Consider the following 20,954-nt stretch of genomic DNA (forward strand, 5'->3'; position numbering starts at 1 on the left):
GGATTCCTCTGGCCTGCACATGTAGTCAACAAGAAATGTGTCGAATCTTGTTTCACCACAAGACTGTCCCATATACTCGCTGACATGCTTATGAGTGAGCATGCTCATGGAACAATGGTGTCCCGTCATTCAGGGCGATCCCCACCGGTTTAGCTAAAGAAAATATATGTTATTTTTTTGTTGATGCCTGTTTTGCATGTTATTTTTGAATGAATACGTGTGTCACATATCAGTTCGCAAACTATGTACATTTTTAAAAATAATCATTAAGTTAATAAAGCCACATACAAACATGGTCTGGCATGCATCTACATGTTTTTGTTGGTGAGTTTTTCCCCACCAAGATTGACATGCTAAAATCGCCACTGTCAAGGAATGATTAATTAACATTGACAGGGCTGACAACAGATGCTATTTCCTCCTAATTTGCCCTTAACGCTGTTAAAGTCAGACAAACAATATGATTAACGGTTTAGTGAGCATTTTGTTCTTCTGTAGGTCTACAGCACTGTTAATCAGCATGCTTATGAATATCAGCTAATCTTATTAACTCCATACAGAGTTTACACAAAAGGATTCTCAACTCTGCATTTATGCTACGTATGCTACATAGCCTTCCTATAGGATAGTATATTGCCTCTGACAAGAGGCGTGGGCTTTTATGGCACAGGTGGTAGTGCACTTGCCCTGTAACCAGAGGTCCCTGGTTCAGCCCTGCTCCGCTTCAGCTTTCCCCTCTCAATTTGCTAGAAATTCATTCATAAAGTCACTACACCCAAACCTACACTGGCTCAAGCTCACACTTTGCCCTGTGTTTCGATGCCCCCCCCCAATTGCTTCATTGGTGGCATCAGTGCAAGAGTAGGCTTCACATGTTCACATTGGGTTTGTGCTCCGGACACTTCTAGAGAAAAGGGGGAATAGTGTAGCCTGTTTGAGAGTATTACTTTTATAGCACATGTGGCAGAGCTCTGCTCCTCTTAAATCACTACATAACCATAAAGTTACTCCAAAATCAATGGTCTGCAGCTGACCAACTACAAGGAAATGTAGGTTACTGTTTCTAATCCCACAGCTGGTGCATTGGAAGCTATGTTCGTCCAAATTATTGTTGACAAATAAGACTGACTGCCAAATTGTGGGCGCTTCAGTACAACCCCCTGTGATTTCTGTATGCGGGTCCACGAAGGATGAAAGCGCGCTCCCGAGAGTTCAGGTGAATGGAGAGTGGGAGCGAGAGCGGGTCACGGTTCAGTGTGCGTAGGAGAAAAGGACGAAATAAGGAAAATGAACTGCAACAGCTCGTTCTGGGCACATGTGTTCATGACAGCGTATCTACTATGGGTCACGGGATGTGTTGCACAGAAAGTAAGTAATACATGGCTGCTCTTTGTTTACAGTCTCATTTGCCTCATGAAAAAGCGCAATCAATCGTGTCACCCGTCAGCGGGCTTCTAGTGACTGCAGTGGCGGTTCTAGACCATTTCAACTGGGAGGGGGTCCAAGCTGGGGCCAGTTGTACTGTTAGAGGGGCCAGTTACATTAGACGTTATTGTTGTCATATCGTTTTCTTCACTGCATTGCAGGCATTAGCAGGCAAAATACCATGTTCATGATCATCATCGTTGCCACTGTCTAATAACGTATGTAAAAAAAAGAACGATAGCAAAAATGAGTTATGTAAAAATTATTTCATATTCCACATTTCGGGGGTCCAAAATTGTTGTCACAGGGGCACTGCCCCCCGAACCGCTAGCGAGTGACTGGCAGAAAACTTGTAAGCAAAATGAAACACGTTTCCTTGTTGTGTAGTTGGTACCCACACTGGGAAAGACATAATATAGCCTTTCCAGGGTAATTTGTCATTATGGTGAACGTACATGATGTAATGCACTGTAAACGTGTTGTAGTAGAATAGTCCAGTGAATACAGCACCCGTGCATACAGGGCTCACGTACAGAAATTTGAGTATAGTTTTACCTAATCTTTATTGTATTATTTAAAAAAAATCTAATACCATTATACTTTAAAATAATCTATAATCTCATCCAAAACTACAAAAAAGTGTATTGACATGCATTTCAGTAGGAAGCTTCCAATTCTAATAATCCCAAATTCAAAGTCATGCTGGGTTGGTAACTATGCAAAATAAGCCATTATTTTATGGGATTTTCCATTGCACATTTTGTCAATGAATACATAATTGCAGATATCAGCTTTTCACAACTGTAAGACATTGCAAATATACATCAATACATCAATATTAGGTTATTGCCACGTGTTTGAACTGAACATATTGAGTAATGTTGGCTTAATGCCCTCTTCTATACCTCTTGTCCATGTATCAGTCTGGTGAAGGTCAGGTTTGTCAAGATACAAGAGGGAGGAGGTTGTCGAATTCTAATTTTCTCTTCCTCAACTTGATTTGGTTAAAACAAACTTTCATGGATTTAAACATATCAAGAAGTAAAGTAAAACAATTTTAATAATAAAATAGAGGAGGGGGGTTTGGAATAGGATACGAACCCTGTTTAGGGTAAAATGATTTGGGTTGGGGGAAGGGGTAAAGAACAAATAGGACGTAGAGGATGGAAACTTGTTCTTCAGGATACTGGGAGGGGAGTAATGGTTTGTAATATTTGAGTAGTGGGATGAATGGTTATTTTTGATGTTGTTTGTGTCTCCATTGAGTTGTGTGAAGAAAAAAAAAATAATCTACTTACAGCGAAATAAAACCATCCGTTTAGGTTGTTAAAATGTCAGCTTCTATTGCAGTGGCCCACCATCCTGGACAAATGAGTTTAAAAGGGTATACTTATTTAAATAGGTCGGGTAAAACCCAGGCTTTAAAATGTTGAGATATCAGCGGGAGTAAAAGTGGATACAATCACAATAAAATGCATAAGTTATCCATCCTAAAAAGGGTTTTAAAAGTGATAAATATGCGCAGTATTTAATAAGCACGGAAAGGGATTTGCTAAATAAAGATCTGGGCGGGTCAGCTTGTTCCGCCCGAATCATGGACTTCAGAGATGGATTGTCCACCGACCTGAGGGTTCAGAGATTCAGATTGTTGCAGGTGTGATTGCAGGGTACAGTAAAAATCTTAGGCTTTGAGCTCCAACATACTGGACTAGTGAAATAAAATAATGAAAATGGTAAAAACAATATAAATAGACATAGCACTATATACATAATAACAGCTGATGGATATTTATTATGAATAAATAAATGTCCATTGGGATGTATGCAGAGTAAAGACTGTTGGGGGGAATGGGTTAGAATGACCATAGGGTGAGCAGCAGGCTGATCATTGAGTGAAATAGAAAACAAAAAAGTAATAATATACACATTAACAACTTAAATAGTGGTGAATGTCGTTGGTGTGGGGGCAGAGTAAAGTCTGTTTGGGGGGTGAAATGCCCATAGAAGGGGGGGGGGGGGGGGGTGGAGCCATGTCCTGTTCTCCCCGTTTCAATCACTCAGACGTTGGCAGTACAGGAGCATGATGGCAAAAACTGAGAGCCAATAGTTTCTACCTTCAGACCATCAGGCTGCTGATTAGCCACCACTTGTCAGCTACCTGCTCCCCCCTCCTATTCCCCCTATGGACATTCCCCCCGCTACTCTTTCCCATGGACATCCTCAACACTCACTTATCTTACCCGCTACTCTTCCCCATGGACATCCTCAACACTCACTTATCTTACCCGCTACTCTTCCCCATGGACATCCTCAACACTCACTTATCTTACCCGCTACTCTTCCCCATGGACATCCTCAACACTCACTTATCTTACCCGCTACTCTTCCCCATGGACATCCTCAACACTCACTTATCTTACCTGCTACTCCCCCTATGGACATTCTTTCTTCTGTTGCTCCACCCCCCCCTTCTACTCCCCTTATCACCATGCTCTCTCCTGCTGCCGCCCCCCCCCCCCCCTTCTATGGGCATTTCACCCCCCCCCAACAGACTTTACTCTGCCCCCACACCAACGACATTCACCACTATTGAAGTTGTTAATGTGTATATTATTACTTTTTTGTTTTCTATTTCACTCAATGATCAGCCTGCTGCTGGTGGCTGTGGCTGGGGTCCCTGATGATCTTCTTGGCCTTCCTGCGACACCTGGTGTTGTAGGTGTCCTGTAGGTTGCGTTAGGCTGCATATATCACCCTCTGAAGAGCCTTGTGATCCACGGCGGTGGAGTTGCCGTACCAGGCTGTGATGCAGTCCGACAGTATGCTCTCAATGGTTCTCCTGTAGAACACTGTGAGGGCACTCAGGGTAAAACTGAACATCTTCTTGAACATCCGTGGCAATACTTGGCAAAGCTACATTTACAACCATGGGGAGAAACATGTCCTCAACGTGACTGTACCTTAGTAGAGGTTAACGGCAATGGTATGCCATAGTCAGACAGAGAGAGCAGAGAAATGAGAATTGGAGCAGAGAGCAGGGCATGTTCACCTCCTGTTCCTCTCTCTGTCTGTGTCCCAAATTGCCTATAAAGGGCTCTGGTCAAAAGTAGTGCACTACATAGGGAAGAAGGTGCCATTTGGAACACAGCGCCGGTTCACTCTCTCACTTTGTGGTGAAAACAACCCAAGCTGCTTGCCTGCCCGACACTGACATGGACCTCATGTCTTCATTCTTGAACCATAGCCTTCATGAATCACCCTGTACATACTGTCGAATAGTGACACCTTACCCCTGCTCTCTGCAAGTAGCTACACAACACACAGCAGTTTGTCTGAGAGAGGGGGTTCTTAAATACTACTATACTAAGTGTAACCCAACCGGCCCTTACAATTCATTGTCGGAGTGTTACATGGCACTGGATTGCATGGTGTGATCAGTGGCTTCCCCCCCCCCCCCTGGTTATTGGGTTTCCACATCCACACTACGGTGGGGTTTGGAGGTGTAACTCACCTGAAACGTGTTCAGCTGGTTGTGCAGCAGAGATGATGGTGCAGCAGTCCAGGTGACACTCTAGTTAGGGTTTATTCTCAATTCGGTGTAGTTTCCAAACTAGGAAGAAACCTGCTAGCCTCGTACAACCAGACTGATCTCGCAAGATTACATCAATTATTCGCTACACTGATCCACTCTATTTATTTGGCCCCCCTTTTATGTCCAAATTGTTGGACATAAAAGACTGTAAAAAAAACCACCAGCAAATCAACTCTCAAGTGATTTTAATTTAGTAAATCTCTTCCAAAGTATTCCAACACATAATAGAGTGATCATAATAATATGTCATCATTTTAGTCAAATAATATATCTGTTTGGGCTTCTTGTTGTCAATTTGCAGTCTACAAATTATTTGTAATTTTGTTCCTGCCCCCTCACCATCCGCTCAATAAAAAATTGTCCCGTGGCTGAATCTAGTGGATGATCCATGCTGTAGGCATTCTTAGTCATATCTGCTCTCCTCTTCTGAGTGTTCTGTATGTGAACAACGGACACTACAGTATTGACTTACTGCACATGTACTTATGCTATTTATCTGGGGAAAAGGAAACTATTGATCTGCCACTGTACTGTAAATAAAACAGAAGGCAGACATGACCTAGTAAATCCATAACATGACCATGTTATAAGTAGTGTCTATGGGCTATGTGGTATTTAATTATGTTCAGTTGTTAGCATTTGGGAAAGACCCCCTAATCTGTTCAGTGCTTACAGGTGATTAACAGAGTCTGGCAGAAGGAGTTCTTTTTAATGACCAAATCCTTCCTGACAACTTTGGCAGCAGAGTCAGATTGCAGTACTATAAAATAATTATCCCACTTCCTGTGTATTCTGGTGCTGTAGCCTACTGTCTCCCACTATGAGTTGAATGTCACACGGTCATTGTATGTCTATGGCAATGTCTGGTGTCATTTACATAAAAGGCTTACCTGTCTCATTGCAGAGTTCTCCTTTGGGCCATGTTAGAAGAAATATTATCTATGACCACACACTACTATAACACTAGGAAGGAGAATCGATAAGGCTACGAACTGTCAAGACTTGTCTCCAGCCACTGTGACTGAGTGAGGGTGAGCAGCAGAATTCTTAGAACTGAACAACGAAAGCCCTTAGTATATTGAATTGTCAGCGTCCCCAGCTTTAGTTTCTGTGTGCATAGGGTGCTCACTATCTTTGCAATTATCTGCCTGAGGGGGCACTCTAAATGATGTCTTTGTCCTCTTGTCCTCTTTTGTATTAAGTTGATTTTTGGAATAGCGTAAACAAGCTTGGTATTCATTTCATCCAACCCCAAAATGTAGGGTTCAACTCTGATAAATACACCACCTTAACATCTACAAAAATGAGTGCATGTTTGACATTAGAAGATACTGCAATCATTTCATTGGTTATTGTCATGTTGATTAAAAGAGGGAACAACCTAAAAATAGAACCACTGAGGAATTCATCGCCTAGCTAAATGTTTAAATTCCGTAAAGAGACTGGATCATACTGTAAACACATATTGGTCAGACAGTGAGGTTGGCATGGTGGTAAATAACCTATACTGTTACTTTAAATGAGATGAATGGGCCAGGCGGGGAGAGCAGCCCTGCCCTGCTAGCTGGTCTGGCTGGTCTGGCTGTGTGTGTTGTTGTCATCCTGCATGGTGGGGCTACTCGCTCAGCTGCTGAGAGATTAATTACTTAGGATGCATCCATTCGCTGCCTGGGTCACATTCCAAATCTGGAAATGATTTCTCCTAATTGGTCCAAACCACCATGGTGACAGATAACACTGACTGACTGCATTTCGCCCACATGCTTTACTTTCTAGGCTAGGCATACTAAGTTAATGACTGTTACTGCAACCTCCTTCCATCCAGAGAAGAAGAAAAATCCAGGGAAACTGTTAATTGGTGTGTGCACCGCAAATCTGGAACCCCTCCATCCAACAGCCCGCCCACCCAGCCACATATCTATGTGGAGTTGGAGGGTCCACCACCACCACAATGCTGAACATTCCACTGTCTCATGCAGAGCAGAGATCATTTGTGGCACCAACATTGACGACCAAAGAAGATTATGGTCTTGATGGAGGTTTGTAAAGGTCCATATTTTGTGCTGTGAAGACTATGCTCTCAGAGGTCACTGGGGGCAGCTTCAGTTAGAGCCCAATCAGGAAGCTAACCGATTGTAAATTCACGCTGAGTGAATATGAGGGCACGGGATAACCGCATGCATACACACCATACTTGTTGTATAAGTCGTGGGCTTGTGTATCAGTGCCTTTTCACAGCTGTGGACAAACAACACCGGGTGCAAGGACCTCCTTTCTTCTCTTAAAAAATATATAAAAAAGTATGTGGACATTCAAATCAAATCAATCAAATCAATCAATCAAATTTATTTTTATATAGCCCTTCGTACATCAGCTGATATCTCAAAGTGCTGTACAGAAACCCAGCCTAAAACCCCAAACAGCAAGCAAAGCATGTGAAAGAAGCACGGTGGCTAGGAAAAACTCCCTAGGAAAAACTCCCTAGAAAGGCCAAAAACCTAGGAAGAAACCTAGAGAGGAACCAGGCTATGAGGGGTGGCCAGTCCTCTTCTGGCTGTGCAGGGTGTATATTATAACAGAACATGGTCAAGATGTTAAAATGTTAAAATGTTCATAAATGACCAGCATGGTCAAATAATAATAATCATAGTAGTTGTCGAGGGTGCAACAAGCACGTCCGGTGAACAGGTCAGGGTTCCATAGCCGCAGGCAGAACAGTTGAAACTGGAGCAGCAGCACGGCCAGGTGGACTGGGGACAGCAAGGAGTCATCATACCAGGTAGTCCTGAGGCATGGTCCTAGGGCTCAGGTCCTCCGAGAGAAAGACAGAAAGAGAGAATTAGAGAGAGCATATTTAAATTCACACAGGACACCGGATAAGACAAGAGAAATACTCCAGATGTAACAGACTGACCCTAGCCCCCCGACACATAAACTACTGCAGCATAAATACTGGAGGCTGAGACAGGAGGGATCAGAAGACACTGTGGCCCCATCCGATGATACCCCCGGACAGGGCCAAACAGGCAGGATATAACCCCACCCACTTTGCCAAAGCACAGCCCCCGCACCACTAGAGGGATGTCTCCAACCACCAACTTACCGTCCTAAGACAAGGCCGAGTATAGCCCACAACGATCTCCACCATGGCACAACCCAAGGGGGGGCGACAACCCAGACAGGAAGATCACGTCAGTGACTCAACCCACTCAAGTGACGCACCCCTCCCATGGACGGCATGGAAGAACACCAGTAAGCCAGTGACTCAGCCCCTGTAAAAGGGTTAGAGGCAGAGAATCCCAGTGGAAAGAGGGGAACCGGCAAGGCAGAGACAGCAAGGGCAGTTTGTTGCTCCAGCCTTTCCGTTCACCTTCACACTCCTGGGCCAGACTATACTTAATCATAGGACCTACTGAAGAGATAAGTCTTCAGTAAAGACTTAAAGGTTGAGACTGAGTCTGCGTCTCTCACATTGGTAGGCAGACCATTCCATAAAAATGGAGCTCTATAGGAGAAAGCCCTACCTCCAGCCGTTTGCTTAGAAATTCTAGGGACAATTAGGAGGCCTGTGTCTTGTGACCGTAGCGTACGTGTAGGTATGTACGGCAGGACCAAATCGGAAAGATAGGTAGGAGCAAGCCCATGTAATGCTTTGTAGGTTAGCAGTAAAACCTTGAAATCAGCCCTTGCCTTAACAGGAAGCCAGTGTAGGGAGGCTAGAACTGGAGTAATATGATACAATTTGTTGGTTCTAGTCAGGATTCTAGCAGCCGTATTTAGCACTAACTGAAGTTTATTTAGTGCTTTATCCGGGTAGCCGGAAAGTAGAGCATTGCAGTAGTCCAGCCTAGAAGTAACAAAAGCATGGATGAATTTTTCTGCGTCATTTTTGGACAGAAAATTTCGGATTTTTGCAATGTTACGTAGATGGAAAAAAGCTGTCCTTGAAACAGTCTTGATATGTTCTTCAAAAGAGAGATCAGGGTCCAGAGTAACGCCGAGGTCCTTCACAGTTTTATTTGAGACGACTGTACAACCATCCAGATTAATTGTCAGATTCAACAGAAGATCTCTTTGTTTCTTGGGACCTAGAACAAGCATCTCTGTTTTGTCCGAGTTTAAAAGTAGAAAGTTTGCAGCCATCCACTTCTTTATGTCTGAAACACAGGCTTCTAGCGAGGGCAATTTTGGGGCTTCACCATGTTTCATTGAAATGTACAGCTGTGTGTCGTCCGCATAGCAGTGAAATTTAACATTATGTTTTCGAATGACATCCCCAAGAGGTAAAATATATAGTGAAAACAATAGTGGTCCTAAAACGGAACCTTGAGGAACACCGAAATTTACAATTGATTTGTCAGAGGACAAACCATTCACAGAGACAAACTGATATCTTTCCGACAGATAAGATCTAAACCAGGCCAGAACTTGTCCATGTAGACCAATTTGGGTTTCCAATCTCTCCAAAAGAATGTGGTGATCGATGGTATCAAAAGCGGCACTAAGATCTAGGAGCACGAGGACAGATGCAGAGCCTCGGTCTGACGTCATTAAAAGGTCATTTACCACCTTCACAAGTGCAGTCTCAGTGCTATGATGGGGTCTAAAACCAGACTGAAGCGTTTCGTATACATTGTTTGTCTTCAGGAAGGCAGTGAGTTGCTGTGCAACAGCTTTTTCTAAAATTTTTGAGAGGAATGGAAGATTCGATATAGGCCGATTTTAGTTTTTTTATAATTTCTGGATCAAGATTCGGCTTTTTCAAGAGAGGCTTTATTACTGCCACTTTTAGTGAGCTTGGTACACATCCGGTGGATTGAGAGCCGTTTATTATGTTCAACATAGGAGGGCCAAGCACAGGAAGCAGCTCTTTCAGTAGTTTAGTTGGAATAGGGTCCAGTATGCAGCTTGAGGGTTTGGAGGCCATGATTATTTTCATCATTGTGTCAAGAGATATAGTACAAAAACACTTTAGTATCTCCCTTGATCCTAGGTCCTGGCAGAGTTGTGTAGACTCAGGACAATGGAGCTTTGGAGGAATACCCAGATTTAAAGAGGAGTCTGTAATTTGCTTTCTAATGATCATGATCTTTTCCTCAAAGAAGTTCATAAATGTATTACTGCTGAAGTGAAAGCCATCCTCCATTTGCGAAGGCTGCTTTTTAGTTAGCTTTGCGACATTATCAAAAAGAAATTTCGGATTGTTTTTATTTTCTCAATTTAGTTGGAAAAATAGGATGATCGAGCAGCAGTGAGGGCTCTTCGATACTGCACGGTACTGTCTTTCCAAGCTAGTCGGAAGACTTCCAGTTTGGTGTGGCGCCATTTCCGTTCCAATTTTCTGGAAGCTTGCTTCAGAGCTCGTGTATTTTCTGTATACCAGGGAGCTAGTTTCTTATGACAGATGTTTTTAGTTTTTAGGGGTGCAACTGCATCTAGGGTATTGCGCAAGGTTAAACTGAGTTCCTCGGTTAGGTGGTTAACTGATTTTTGTCCTCTGACGTCCTTGGGTAGGTAGAGGCAGTCTGGAAGGGCATCAAGGAATCTTTGGGTTGTCTGAGAATTTATAGCACGACTTTTAATGCTCCTTGGTTGGGGTCTGAGCAGATTATTTGTTGCAATTGCAAACGTAATAAAATGGTGGTCCGATAGTCCAGGATTATGAGGAAAAACATTAAGATCCACAACATTTATTCCATGGGACAAAACTAGGTCCAGAGTATGACTGTGGCAGTGAGTAGGTCCAGAGACATGTTGGACAAAACCCACTGAGTCGATGATGGCTCCGAAAGCCTTTTGGAGTGGGTCTGTGGACTTTTCCATGTGAATGTTAAAGTCACCAAAAATTAGAATATTATCTGCTATGACTACAAGATCCGATAGGAATTCAGGGAACTCAGTGAGGAACACTGCATATGGCCCAGGAGGCCTGTAAACAGTAGCTATAAAAAGTGAGTGAGTAGGCTGCATAGATTTCATGACTAGAAGCTCAAAAGACGAAAACGTCATTGTTTTTTTTTTTGTAAATTGAAATTTGCTATCGTAAATGTTAGCAACACCTCCGCCTTTGCCGGATGCACGGGGGGTATGGTCACTAGTGTAACCAGGGGGTGAGGCCTCATTTAACACAGTAAATTCATCAGGCTTAAGCCATGTTTCAGTCAGGCCAATCACATCAAGATTATTATCAGTGATTAGTTCATTGACTATAACTGCCTTGGAAGTGAGGGATCTAACATTAAGTAACCCAATTTCGAGATGTGAGGTATCACAATCTCTTTCAATAATGGCAGGAATGGAGGAGGTCTTTATACTAGTGAGATTGCTAAAGCGAACACCGCCATTTTTAATTTTGCCCAACCTAGATCGAGGCATAGACACGGTCTCAATGGGGAAAGCTGAGCTGACTACGCTGACTGTGCTAGTGGCAGACTCCACTAAGCTGGCAGGCTGGCTAACAGCCTGCTGCCTGGCCTGCACCCTATTTCATTGTGGAGCTAGAGGAGTTAGAGCCCTGTCTATGTTCGTAGATAAGATGAGAGCACCCCTCCAGCTAGGATGGAGTCCGTCACTCCTCAACAGGCCAAGCTTGGTCCTGTTTGAGGGCCAATTATCTACAAATTCTATCTTTTGGGAGGGGCAGAAAACAGTTTTCAACCAGCGATTGAGTTGTGAGACTCTGCTGTAGAGCTCATCACTCCCCCTAACTGGGAGGGGGCCAGAGACAATTAATCGATGCCGACACATCTTTCTAGCTGATTTACACGCTGAAGCTATGTTGCGCTTGGTGACCTCTGACTGTTTCATCCTAACATCGTTGGTGCCGACGTGGATAACAATATCTCTTTACTCTCTACACTCGCCAGTTTTAGCTTTAGCCAGCACCGTCTTTAGATTAGCCTTAACGTCGGTAGCCCTGCCCCCTGGTAAACAGTGTATGATCGCTGGATGATTAGTTTTAAGTCTAATACTGCGGGTAATGGAGTCGCCAATGACTAGGGTTTTCAATTTGTCAGAGCTAATGGTGGGAGCCGTCGGCGTCTCAGACCCCACAACGGGAGGAGTAGAGACCAGAGAAGTCTTGGCCTCCGACTCGCTTAATGGGGAGAACCGGTTGAAAGTTTCTGTCGGCTGAATAAGCGACACCGGTTGAGCATTCCTACAGCGTTTCCCTCCAGAAGCCATGAGAAAGATGTCCGGCTGCGGGGACCGTGCGAGGGGGTTTATACTAACGTTACTATCTGTACTTACTGGTGGCACAGACGCTGTTTCATCCTTTCCTACACTGAAATTACCCTTGCCTAACGATCGCGTCTGAAGCTGGGCTTGCAGCACAGCTATCCTTGCCGTAAGGCGATCGTTCTCCTGTATATTATAAGTACATCGACTGCAATTAGAGGGCATCATGTTAATGTTACTTAGCTTCGGCTGTTTGAAGTCCTGACGAACCATGTCCAGATAAAACCTCCGGGGTGAAAAAGTTGAATGAAAAAAGTTGAGTGAGGGGAAAAAGTAAAAATATACGGTAATGAAAAAGTAAAAAACCGTCAGGTAGCAAAGTAAGATCGGCAACAAAACGCACAGCAGCGTAAACAAGTCTGCAAGTTGTGACCGGAAACAGGAAACAGGAAATCTAGTGACTCTAAAACTAAATGATTGGATTCGGCTATTTCAGCCACACCCGTTGCTGACAGGTGTGTAAAATTGAGCACACCGTCATGCAATCTCCATAGACAAACATTGGCAGTAGAATGGCCTTACTGAAGAGCTCTGTGACTTTCAACATGGCACCATCATAGGATACCACCTTTCCAACAAGTCAATTCGTCAAATTTCTGCCCTGCTAGAGCTGCCCCGGTCAACTGTAAGTGCTGTTGTTGTGAAGTGGAAATGTCTAGGAGCAACAACGGCTCAGCCACGAAGTGGTAGGCCACACAAGATCACAGAATGGGACCGCCGAGTGTGTAAGAATTGTCTGTCCTCAGTTGCAACACTCACTACCTCCAGACGAGCTTCAATGCCATACAACTCTCCTTCCGTGGCCTCCAACTGCTCTTAAATGCAAGTAAAACTAAATGCATGCTATTCAATCGATCACTGCCCGCACCTGCCCGCCCGTCCAGCATCACTACTCTGGACGGCTCTGACTTAGAATACGTGGACAACTACAAATACCTAGGTGTCTGGTTAGACTGTAAACTCTCCTTCCAGACTCACATTAAGCATCTCCAATCCAAAATGAAATCTAGAATCGGCTTCCTATATCGCATCAAAGCATCCTTCACTCATGCTGCCAAACATACCCTCGTAAAACTGACCATCCTACCGATCCTCGACTTCGGCGATGTCATCTATAAAATAGCCTCCAACACTTTACTCAACAAATTGGATGCAGTCTATCACAGTGCCATCCGTTTTGTCACCAAAGCCCCATATACTACCCACCATTGCGACCCGTACTCTCTCGTTGGCTGGTCCTCGCTTCATACTCGTCGCCAAACCCACTGGCTACAGGTATCTACAAGTCTCTGCTAGGTAAAGCCCCGCCTTATCTCAGCTCACTGGTCACCATAGCAGCACCCACTCGTAGCACGTGCTCCAGCAGGTATATCTCACTGGTCACCCCTAAAGCCAATTCCTCCTTTGGTCGCCTTTCCTTCCAGTTCTCTGCTGCCAATGACTGGAACGAACTGCAAAAATCACTGAAGCTGGAGACTCATATCTCCATCACTAGCTTTAAGCACCAGCTGTCAGAGCAGCTCACAGATCACTGCAGCTGTACATAGCCCATCTGTAAACAGCCCATCTATCTACCTCGTCCCCATACTGTATTTATTTATTTATTTATCTTGCTCCTTTGCACCCCAGTATCTCTACTTGCACATTCATCTTCTGCACATCTACCATTCCAGTGTTTAATTGCTATATTGTAATTACTTTGCCACCATGGCCTATTTATTGCCATAACTCCCTTATCTTACCTCATTTGCACTCACTGTACATAGACTTTTTGTTTTCTTTTTTCTACTATATTATTGACTGTATGTTTTGTTTATTCCATGTGTAACTCTGTGTTGTTGTATGTGTCGAATTGCTATGCTTTATCTTGGCCAGGTCGCAGTTGCAAATGAGAACTTGTTCTCAACTAGCCTACCTGGCTAAATAAAGGTGAAAAAAAAAAAAAAAAAAGTTCCAAACTGTCTCTAGAATCAACGTCAACACAAGATCTGTTTGTCGGAGCTTCATGGAATGGGTTTCCATGGCTGAGCAGCCGCACACAAGCCTAAGATCACCATGCGCAATGCCAAGCGTTGGCTGGAGTGGTGTAACGCTTGCTGCCATTGGACTCTGGAGCAGTGGAAACACGTTCTCTAGGTTTGGAGGATGCCTGGAGAACGCTACCTACCCCAATGCAAAGTGCCAACTGTAAGGTTTGGTGGAGGTGGAATAATGGTCTGGGGCTGTTTTTCAGGGTTCTGGCTATGCCCCTTAGTTCCAGTGAAGGGAAATCTTAACGCTACAGCATGCAATGATATTCTAGACAATTCTGTGCTTCCAACTTTGTGGCAACAGTTTGGGGATCTAGTAGAAAGCCTTCCCAGAAGAGTGGAGGCTGTTATAGCGGGAAAGGGGGGACAAACTCCATATTAATGCCCATGAATTTGTAATGAGATGTTTGACGAGCAGGTGTCCACATCATTTTGGTCATGTAGTGTAGCTCTTCTAGCTTCTATGACACACAGATCTAGTATGCTCCATTGGAGAAATGACCCTAAAGTCTATGGTCTAGATTTCTGTCAGTGTCTGACCTGACCAGCAACAGTGGCTAAATTATTGGACCGAGACAGAGCAACAGAAGAGCTGCTGAGTTCTGGGCTATACACATCATCTGGGTGTTGACACGGCTGAAGCGTTAGCCTTTTGGAGCAGTGTCACTTTTCTACTAGCGCCTGTGGGAGTCCCTGCCCCCTTTTGTGGGGCCCGTCTGGCTGTTTATGAGCCAGTCAGGGGTTGTTTGTGCATGTGAAGGAGTGAGGGAAGGGAATGTGTGTGTGTGTGTGTGTGTGTGTGTGTGTGTGTGTGTGTGTGTGTGTGTGTGTGTGTGTGTGTGTGTGTGTGTGTGTGTGTGTGTGTGTGTGTGTGTGTGTGTGTGTGAGATAACAAGCGCTATGGGAAGTTGGGCGTCAGTGTTTTGCAAGGTTTTAGCTGGGGGTTTCATCATACTAGTTGTATACTCACTAACCTGTTGCTAAGGTTCAATTAAGCAATAGTAGATTTTTCTAAGCTCTTCAGTTAAGTTTTAGTTGTGACATGCACAAGTACATTGAAATGCTTAAAGGGCAACTCCATCACTTTTCAACCTCATTTTCATTATCTCCAGCACAATACCAGTGTCTACATATGTAAGTTCTACCCGATGACGTCATCAAAAGTTAAAACATTTTATAAACAGTGATTTTCAAACACAGATTCGCCGTGGCTAGAAACTAGTTGCAGGTTTTTAAAATCTCTTCTTTTTTTTGGGGGGACTTTAATTCAAACCTTTTAACAACAGATCATAAGCGCTTTGTTTTCACATATGTAGACACTGGTTTGGCGCTGGAGATAATGAATATGAGGTTGAAAAGTGGCGGAATTGCCCTTTAACTTGCAAGCCCTACCCAACAGTGCAGTATTCAATATCAAATAAAACACGAAAAAAAAAGAGAGGAAGCTATATACAGGGTCTGTGTCAGTACCAAATTCATGAAGGAACAAATGGGATGCTTGAGGGGAGGAGTTCCTGCAGATGCTGGAACGCCCCATATTGCGGGCTGCAGTTGCAAACTATTGAAAAAAAACCTTGCCAAAGACCAAAATGAACTAAAACATTACAAAATGTTGCCATAATATATGCACGCACTGTTCTGAACAGTTTCGTATGGGAAGCATGCGAACGCCTTCTGTGTGTGTGTGTGTGTGTGTGTGTGTGTGTGTGTGTGTGTGTGTGTGTGTGTGTGTGTGTGTGTGTGTGTGTGTGTGTGTGTGTGTGTGTGTGTGTGTGTGTGTGTGTGTGTAAGAGTGCCAGTGTAGGCGTGATAGACAGGTATACATGTATACATGGCTGAAAAGTGACTGGTGGCGGGAATATATAAATACTTATGTTAATATACTAATGGTAATACATGTAAACAGGAGTGATAGTGACCAGTAGCAGGATAAATAGATACAGTAGATACTATTGGTAAATAATGAACAGAAGCATAGTGGTAGTAATAAATCTAATGAATAATCATTTTAGCAGCAGCGTAGGTGTGAGGGGGAGCAGTAGTTGTTAGCCATTTAACAGTCTTATGGCCAAGGGCTAGAAGCTGTTTAGGAGTCTGTTGGTCTAAGCCTGGATGCACTGGTACCACCTGCCGGACGGGAGCATGGAGGATAGTCCATGATTCTCTGATCCACCTCTACGCAGACGACACCATTCTGTATACTTCTGGCCCTTCTTTGGACACTGTGTTAACTAACCTCCAGACGAGCTTCAATGTTATACAACTCTCCTTCCGTGGCCTCCAACTGCTCTTAAATGAAAGTAAAACGAAATGCTCTTTAACCAATCGCTACCAGCACCTGCCCGCCCGTCCAGCATCACTACTCTGGACGGTTCTGACTTAGAATATGTGGACATCAACAAATACCTAGGTGTCTGGTTAGACTGTAAACTCTCCTTCCAGACTCACATTAAGCATCTCCAATCCAAAATTAAATTTAGAATCAACTTCCTATTTCGCAACAAAGCATCCTTCACTCATGCTGCCAAACAATCCCTCGTAAAACTGACTATCCTACCGATCCTTGACTTCGGCGATGCCATTTACAAAATAGCCTCCAACACTACTCAGCAAATTGAATGCAATATATCACAGTGCCATCCGTTTTGTCACCAAAGCCCCATATACTACCCACCACTGCGACCTGTATGCTCTCGTTGGCTGGCCCTCGCTTCATATTCGTCGCCAAACCCACTGGCTCCAGATCATCTATAAGTCTTTGCTAGGTAAAGCCCCGCCTTATCTCAGCTCACTGGTCACCATAGCAGCACCCACGCGCTCCAGCAGGTATATTTCACTGGTCACCCCCAAAGCCAATTCCTCCTTTGTCCGCCTTTCCTTCCAGTTCTCTGCTGCCAATGACTGGAACGAATTGCAAAAATCACTGAAGCTGGAGACTCATATCTCCCTCACTAACTTTAAGCACCAGCTGTCAGAGGAACTAACAGATCACTGCACCTGTACATAGCCCATCTGTAAACAGCCCATCCAACTACCTCATCCCCATACTGTTATTTTTTTTTTTTGTATCTGACACCCTAGTTTCTTTACTTGCACATTCATCTTCTGCACATCTGTCACTCCAGTGTTTAATTGCTAAATTGTAATTATTTTGCCACTATGGCCTATTTATTGCCTTACCTCCCTTATCTTACCTCATTTGCACACACTGTGAATAGATTTTTTGTTTGTTATTGACTGTATGTTTGTTTATTCCATGTGTAACTTTGTGTTGTTGTTTGTGTCGCACTACTTTGCTTTATCTTGGCCAGGTCGCAGTAAATGAGTACTTGTTCTCAACTAGTCTACCTGGTTAAATAAAGGTGAAATAAAAATAAAAAAAGTCTCGGTTGGCCAGAGTCTTTGGCAATTTTTCAGCCCTTTTTCAGGCAGCAGTTAGGGAGTTTTATTTTGTTTTTAAGACATTTGAATTGTGTTTCAAGTTTATATTCCAAGCAGCAAAACAATATACAGTATGTTTCTTTTAGAAGGCTTTTGTATTAAGTTCAAATGAAATTTTTGGTAATTAGCATTTTAGTTCCGACATAGGATTCAAGTTCCTTAACAATATAATTATGGTAAACCTCAAACTAATGACAGTGCTTAATTTGACATTCCACTGCACAAGTAATTTCAATCAATTATTTGCTTGGGTGCTTTACTTTTGTACAAGGATAGTCTAGTCATCTCCGTATAGCACAACTGGGGCGCGATGACCGACGAGCAGGGCCTTATGTAAACTTTCTGCCTGCTCCTACTTATTAGCTTCACTTCATTAAAATGTTATCTCCCATCCCACCATGAAGTGGTGCAACCAAATGGCACTGTGGCCCATTGTGTCCCATGAGAAAAGGTTTCCTCGAATAATGACCGCCTTGGCTGCCAGTGGAGAGGAGAGGCCTGCGTCTGTGATGTAACAGAACTGGGATGTTTGGCATTATAAGAATGTCCCATTTCCATTAAACACTGTGGCACTTTGGAGACCATTCATGTGTAGTCTACCTTGTGCATCACATCACAGTGAGGCTGGCAGACCTCCAGATAGCCAGCCCAGTCCTACTGTAGCCAGGGCCATGGAGATGACACAGTCTCTGACCCTCTCTCCCTCCTTGACACAGTTCTCTCTCTCTGATGGGGGGGATGGATATGTAGCCCACAAACTGAATAGAAAGAGCATGCATAAAGAAAATTGGATTTGGTCACTTTTTTTTGGTCACAGAGACACACACACACACACACACACACACACACACACACACACACACACTCACACCCTCCCTTCCCCCCCATGTTGTCAAGCTGTTCCCGTCATTCTATAGTGTATTGCACAACACCGTTGAGCAAAACCGAAAATCGGCTTACTCTCTGCAACCTCTCGGGAATGGCATTTGACCAGTTTAAATGTCATCTGTGTAATTATGTGTTGTGGTTGTGGCATTCGCCACATGAGTTCCTAGTAGGTCTAAGGCCATTTTCTTGTTTGTACCTTCCTGTGATGTAATGCTTTCATGCTAAACTGCATTCTGAGAAAGGAAAGGCGATCATACAACACTCTTAGAAATAGTTGGGCATCAAAGTACTGACTGTACCATGACGTTTGTAATTTAGCACTGTTACATCAACATCCATCACTATCAGATTGTATTTACCAATGGGCAATTCCACGGTAACAGAAGGACGCCGAGATGCAGATTTTTCACTTTAAACGTGTGCCAAAGAAAAACTATTGATTGCAGTTAAACAAACCATACAGATCTATGCACAAGGACTAGTTTTAACAATTGCGACTGAACATTTTACAAAAACACATTTACTCGAGAACAGTGCAGGTGACCACGTTTTCCAAAAACGGTTAAATATCTACTCCGAATTAAAATTCAAAGATGTCTGCAGAAAGAATGGGGTGTCAGCTATGATATGAAACCTTGAGATTTAAAAAATCTATTTGGTTATTGAACTACAGCAAGTGAAGTGGATGAACACCCGGTAACAGAATGATGGTAACAGAATGACATCATGGGTCCCTGATCTGTACTATACATAAATGCATAATTAGAAATGTCATTCTCTTCATGGTGATGTATCCTGAATAGATACACAAAGGTAGACATTTTTTATATCCCCCTTTGCATGTTTGGGTATTATTCTATTATTCTAATGAGCTCCGCCCCCAAATAAGACCAAATTTGGTTGGTCAGGACCTAACCAAATCTTTACCAGTTTGAACAGTACAGCACAGTAGAGTACAGTAGAGTTCAGTGTATTAGAGTATAGTTCAGTAAATTATACTGTACTCTACTTTAATGTGCTCTTCTGTATTGTACTGTGCTGTACTAAACTCTACTATATTGTACTGACTTATACTCTGTTTCTTTACTGTATTGTACTGGGCTCTACTTTACTGTAAGGTGCTATCCAAACTTGTGAAAATGTATATGTTTGGTTCAGATTTGGACTGACCAAATTTCAACTACTTATCAACGTACATGGACATCCGGTGTCAGTCGGTGCTCAGTGGGTGAGAGGACTGGTTACAGTAAATGGAAAGAGGGGGCTCATGGGAAGGTGGCAGTAAGAGCCTGGAGAGGAGACATTAACTGGAGAGGGAGAAGGGAGACGTAATATATATATATATATATATATATATATATATATATATATATATATATATATATATATATATATATATATACTGCTCAAAAAAATAAAGGGAACACTTAAACAACACAATGTAACTCCAAGTCAATCACACTTCTGTGAAATCAAACTGTCCACTTAGGAAGCAACACTGATTGACAATAAATTTCACATGCTGTTGTGCAAATGGAATAGACAACAGGTGGAAATTATAGGCAATTAGCAAGACACCCCCAATAAAGGAGTGGTTCTGCAGGTGGGGACCACAGACCACTTCTCAGTTCCTATGCTTCCTGGCTGATGTTTTGGTCACTTTTGAATGCTGGCGGTGCTTTCACTCTAGTGGTAGCATGAGACGGAGTCTACAACCCACACAAGTGGCTCAGGTAGTGCAGCTCATCCAGGATGGCACATCAATGCGAGCTGTGGCAAGAAGGTTTGCTGTGTCTGTCAGCGTAGTGTCCAGAGCATGGAGGCGCTACCAGGAGACAGGCCAGTACATCAGGAGACGTGGAGGAGGCCGTAAGAGGGAAACAACCCAGCAGCAGGACCGCTACCTCCGCCTTTGTGCACGGAGGAGCAGGAGGAGCACTGCCAGAGCCCTGCAAAATGACCTCCAGCAGGCCACAAATGTGCATGTGTCTGCTCAAACGGTCAGAAACAGACTCCATGAGGGTGGTATGAGGGCCCGACGTCCACATGTGGGGGTTGTGCTTACAGCCCAACACCGTGCAGGGCGTTTGGCATTTGCCAGAGAACACCAAGATTGGCAAATTCGCCACTGGCGCCCTGTGCTCTTCACAGATGAAAGCAGGTTCACACTGAGCACGTGACAGACGTGACAGAGTCTGGAGATGCCGTGGAGAACGTTCTGCTGCCTGCAACATCCTCCAGCATGACCGGTTTGGCGGTGGGTCAGTCATGGTGTGGGGTGGCATTTCTTTGGGGGGCCGCACAGCCCTCCATGTGCTCGCCAGAGGTAGCCTGACTGC

At 43.7% G+C, this 20,954-nt stretch overlaps 1 protein-coding gene across 1 annotated transcript in view; it reads left to right on the forward strand.

Moving 5' to 3' along the window:
- Positions 1-1,188: 1,188 nt before the first annotated feature.
- Positions 1,189-20,954, forward strand: part of si:dkey-112e17.1 (uncharacterized) — a 37,769-nt gene continuing 18,003 nt past the window's right edge. The window contains exon 1 of the mRNA XM_014170884.3: positions 1,189-1,368. Coding sequence (XP_014026359.1) covers positions 1,288-1,368 — 81 coding nt within the window. The 5' untranslated portion in view covers positions 1,189-1,287. The remainder of the gene's footprint in view (positions 1,369-20,954) is intronic.

Source organism: Salmo salar, chromosome 24 (assembly GCF_965601325.2).
Source record: "Salmo salar chromosome 24, fSalSal1, whole genome shotgun sequence".
NCBI lineage: Eukaryota > Metazoa > Chordata > Actinopteri > Salmoniformes > Salmonidae > Salmo > Salmo salar.